Source organism: Miscanthus floridulus, chromosome 1, assembly GCF_019320115.1.
Source record: "Miscanthus floridulus cultivar M001 chromosome 1, ASM1932011v1, whole genome shotgun sequence".
NCBI lineage: Eukaryota > Viridiplantae > Streptophyta > Magnoliopsida > Poales > Poaceae > Miscanthus > Miscanthus floridulus.
Window position 1 is genome coordinate 177,009,647 of NC_089580.1, and position 4,870 is coordinate 177,014,516.

A 4,870-nucleotide genomic window follows, 5' to 3' on the forward strand; every position below is an offset into this window, starting at 1 on the left:
ATGCCCATAGCTGCACGATCAGATGAAACGAGGCGGATATCACATCGTATAGCAACAGTGGAGTAGTGACATGATTCAAAACTGGAAGCCCAGCATGGCGCGAACCCACACCCACCTGTCATTGATCTCCACATGAGAAAAGGGCACAGCGGAGCGGGATTGACCGTTCACGTGCACCTGTGGCCAGCCGGAAGCCCGGAACAGAGCCAGCAGCGGGACGAGCTCAGCTCAGCAATTGCCAATTCGTACGTGTCGCCCCTCTGAGCCCTGACCTGAGGCGTTGGCGCGTTGGTGTCACCCCTGCATAGCGCAGTTTTGTGGAGGACCAGTGGATGGAGCCATTTCTGGTAGGGTTTTCAAAGGGAACGATTCTTCCAAAAACTAGCAATTCCGGTAGGGTTTTCAAAAGGAACGATTCTTTAAAAAACTAGCAATTCCGAACCATTTCTGCAACTTGAGATCTAAGAACTCAACTGGAAGCTCAAACAGGTTGATTTGATTTGTACATGGGACAGAGATGACAAGGCCCAACCAACTCGATCACCATAGGTACGTAATAGTGGTAATCTAGCTAACGGGAACATGCACAAATCACCTCTTCCTTACACACACACACACACTGATACCGCCACGTTCCAACGCTTCACTGAAACGAACAGGGATGCTACAAAGTACTACTATCAGTACGATCATTTCTTGCAATTGCACTTCTAGATACTAAGAAGATCCTGCTGTGGTGGCGAATCGAGTGGCACTTCCTGCTGCTGCTTCTCTGGGCTCCCATCCTCCTTCGGCTCGATGACAAGGGGCACGTCTATGGACGTGGATGTCGAGCCGGGCATGTCGGCCAGTATCTGCACGACCTCTCGCATCGTGGGGCGCTCGACGCTCTGCTCCGCGACGCATAGCATGGCGACATAGAAGACATGCGTTAGTTCATACAGAGGCACCGTCGAGAGCCGGGGGTCGGCGATCTTCATCACGCCTTCCTTGCTCGACCCGGTCACCATCCGCACCCACTGCACGATGTCCACGCCGTCTCCAAACTCTCCGACTGGCTTGCGGCCCGTGATGAGCTCGAGCAACACGACGCCGAAGCTATAGACGTCGCTCTTCTCATCCACCTTGAGCGTGTAGGCGTACTCTGTGGGACATAGAAAGAGAGGCCACATAAGATCACAACCAACAATTCCCAATGATGATCCATTTAAACGATAAAGCGACGAAACACAGCAATCAGATGTTTCAGGGGATGGACGATGCGTCTAGTGTGTGGGACACAGTAAAAAACAATAAGTGCATTGCATACGGGAGCTCCACACGACAAACAGAACCAGTCTACGTATAGTATATAATGCAGGTGGCACTGTGAATTCAGTATCAAAAACAGGACATTGTAAAAAACCTTTCAGATGGTGTAGAAGATTTCAGCAGTGAATTCACAGGACAGTGACATGGAAAGTCTGTACAGTGAGCTGAGTAGGAGTATACTAACAGTGGAGCAGAAAATGACTAAATAAGGCTAGTGATTTGTGAAGAAAATGTACCAGGAGCAATGTAGCCGTACGAGCCGGCGATGGCGGACATGCACTCGGAACCACCGGCGTTGCCGCGGAGGAACTTGGCGAGGCCGAAGTCCGCGACGTGGGCCTCGAAGTCGGCGTCGAGGAGGATGTTGTTGGACTTGACGTCGCGGTGCAGGATCGGCGGCGAGCAGTCGTGGTGCAGGTAGCACAGGCCCTTGGCCGCCTCCACGGCGATCTTGAACCGCGTCGCCCACTGCAGGTGCCCGCCCTTCTTGCCGTGGAGCACCTCGCCGAGGCTGCCGTTCGGCATGTACTCGTACACCAGCAGGTTGGTCTCCCGGTTGGCCGCGAAACCCAGCAGCCGCACGATGTGGCGGTGCCTGATGCGCCCCAGCGTCTGTATCTCCGCCGAGAAGCCGTAGTCGTCGTGCGCCGCGCCCGCGCGCCCGATGGCCGGCAGCCGCTTCACGGCCACCACGGCGCCGCCCGGCATCGCGCCCTTGTACACGATCCCGGACCCGCCCTTGCCGATCACGTTCTCCTCCTTGAGGCAGTCCAACACGTCGTCCACGGCGAAGTCGAGACGCTGGAACGCCGTGAGCCGCCACGCGCGCGCCTCGGCGGACCGCTTCAGCGACCGCGCCTTCAGCACGGCCGCCGCCGCGAAGATGATGGACAGCGCGAGAAGGCCGAGCACGAGCAGGAGCTTGGACGTCGAAGAGAGGGAGCCGAAGGACGAAGTCGCGACGCCGTGGGAGCGGCACGGGGAGAGGAACGCCCCGCAGAGCCCAGCGTTGCCGGCGAAGGAAGTGGCGTTGAAGTAGGCAAACTGACCGGTGGACGGGACCTCGCCGGAGAGGTTGTTGTAGGAGAAGTCCACGGCTGTCAGGCTCTGCATTCCGGCGATGGCAGGCGGAATCTCCCCTTCGAACGCGTTGTGGGAAACGTTGAGGTAGTTGAGGATGCGGAGGCTGGCGAGCTCCGGCGGGATGCTGCCGGACAGCTTGTTGCTCGAGATATCGAGGAAGGTGAGCAGACGGCATCTCCCGATCGCCGGGGGCACCGCTCCGGAGATCAGGTTCCCAGAAAGGTCCGCCTTCGAGAGCTGCTGTAGCTTCCCGACCTCCGGCGGGAGCTCGCCGGACAACCTGTTCCCGGCGAGCAGCAGCTTCTGTAATCCCGAGAGTCCACCGATCCCGGTAGGCACCTGGCCGGTCAGTCGGTTGCTGTACAGACTCAGCTCTCCGATCGACGAAGACACCTTCCCTCCGTCCAGGGAGAGCTCACCGGAGAGCAAATTGTCGTGCAGCTCTACCTGCGTCAGGTTCGGCAACGTGAACAGCTTTGCAGGTATCGTACCGTTGAGAAAATTCTCTCCCAGCCGAATCCTCGTCAGCGACGGGCACCCCGCGAGCCCGTCTGGAATGTCGCCGAATAGCGAATTGCCCAGAGCGATGAACGTCTCCAGCCGCTCGCCGGCGCACAGCTTGGATGGCAGAACGCCGGTGAGCTTGTTCGTGCTCACGTCGACGATCTTCAGCCTGGTCGCCGCCACGCCGAGGTTCGCGGGTATCCCGCCTGTGAAGTTGTTCTCCCACAGCTGCAGAACCTCGAGGCTCGGCAAGTCGCCGATGAACTCGGGAATCTCACCGGCGAGGCGATTCCGGAAGAGGTTCAGCAGGGTCAAGTTCTTGAGCGACGCGAAGCTCGCGGGGATCTCCCCGACGAACAAGTTGTTCGACAGGTCGAGCGATTTGAGCGCCCCCATTGCGCCTATCTCCGTCGGGAGCCTCCCAGACAGAGCGTTGATCTGAAGAAACAGAGTGTCGAGCGACGTCAAGTTCGCCACCTCCGGCGGGATCTCCCCGGAGATGCCGCAGTTCGCCATGTCGAGGCGGACGAGCGCCCGCAGCCTCCCGAGCTCGGGCGGTATCCCGCCGGTGAAGTTGTTGTAGTAGCCGAGGTACAGCTCCCTCAATGTCGTCAGGTTGCCGAGCTCCTCCGGTATCTCGCCGGTGAGCTCATTCCCGGAGAGGGCCAGGTACCGGATGCGGCTCCACTGGCCGTAGGACCTCGGGATGCTGCCGGAGAAGAAATTGCCGCCGAGGTGGACGTGGACGAGGTCGGTGAGGTTGGGGAGCGCTGCCGGCAGCGTACTGGTGAGGTTGTTGTTGTAGAGGTCGAGGACGCGAAGGCTCTTGAGCGACCCGATGATCTCGTCGGGGAAGGCGGTGGAGTTGAGGATGTTGTTGGAGAGGTTGAGCGACTGGAGGTGCGGGAGGGAGGAGAGCGCGGCGGCGGGGATGGGGCCGGATAAGTTGAGGCCGGAGAGGTCGAGGGAGATGACTCGTGTGTCGGTGGCGTCGCAGGACACGCGCGGCCACGAGCAGAGCGCGGTGTCCGGAGTCCAGTGCGTGGAGAGGTAGCCCGAGGGGTCCGCCACCGCCGCAGCGAGGTTGAGGAGGGCGGCCGCGTCCGGGGAGGAGGATGAGTCAGCTGCGGTGCAGTGGGTGGCGGTGGCGATGAGGAGGAGGACGGGGAGGAGAAGGGTGGAGGCGGCGGCCGTGGAGGGCGCCATCGCCATGGATGGTGGGGTTGAGTGGATGTCCGGGGTGAGTGGAGTGGGTGTCCGAGGCAGGCGGACAGAGTGGGTTATAGGGAGTGTTTTGTTTTCCGTTCGTTGTTGTTTTGTATATATATGTCAGCAGCCGGGGGACGGGAACGTGAACGTGCCCCACGTTCCCGTTCCGAGTACTTCGTTCCGATTCGCGGAATGGGGACATGGTGGGACGCCGTCCCGACGGAAGATGGAACGCGACTCGCAACTAGGGTCCACGAGCAAACACAGGAACGTCGAGTCCCAAACGAGGATGGTCGACGGTTGGCGCGCTAGGTAGAGGTGTGCGTTTGATTTCATAGTGAGTCAGATGGACCTCAAATTAACAGTGCGTTCTCGTCATCAATCTTGTGGAGATCCATACCGGTCCACGACGACGATTCATCGTTGGCTACATCAGCCCCCGTGACAGCAGATCCGATCTCGGAACCACCTTTGAGGTCACCTTCATCAACAACTCGCCGCCCGCTTCCTCACTACCAGAGGAGACAGATCAACAACGACGATCTGATCGTATCCATCGATCGGGTCGGTCTGAAGCTCGCCGATTGCCTCTCCATCGCCGAATCGGCTCTGGACACTCTGGTTTAGCGTTGACCACCAGATCTATCGAAGACTGCTCGGAAAACTTCAGAGGCTACGGCCCTACTCTTTGGGTTCACCAACGCCACCGCCGCTACCAACATGCCCAGAGGGGCAGATTTGCCGACCAGGTTAAAGACGTCCA

General features: G+C 59.1%; 1 protein-coding gene across 1 annotated transcript; it reads right to left on the minus strand.

Moving 5' to 3' along the window:
- Positions 1 to 454: 454 nt before the first annotated feature.
- On the minus strand, positions 455 to 4,174 carry LOC136549481 (leucine-rich repeat receptor-like serine/threonine-protein kinase BAM1). The gene is made up of 2 exons (XM_066540780.1): positions 1,548 to 4,174; positions 455 to 1,144 (listed from the first exon to the last, which is right to left on the minus strand). The coding sequence occupies exons 1-2, from the start codon at positions 4,108 to 4,110 to the stop codon at positions 711 to 713; spliced, it is 2,997 nt and encodes a 998-aa protein (XP_066396877.1). The 5' UTR covers positions 4,111 to 4,174; the 3' UTR covers positions 455 to 710.
- Between the last annotated feature and the right edge of the window lie 696 nt (positions 4,175 to 4,870).

Coding starts and splice junctions, on each gene's coding strand:
- LOC136549481 (XM_066540780.1), bottom strand. CDS start 4,110: ATGGCGATGGCGCCCTCCACGGCCGCCGCCTCCACCCTTCTCCTCCCC. Junction 1,145..1,547: donor GTACGGCTACATTGCTCCTG/GTACATTTTCTT, acceptor TATGTCCCACAG/AGTACGCCTACACGCTCAAG.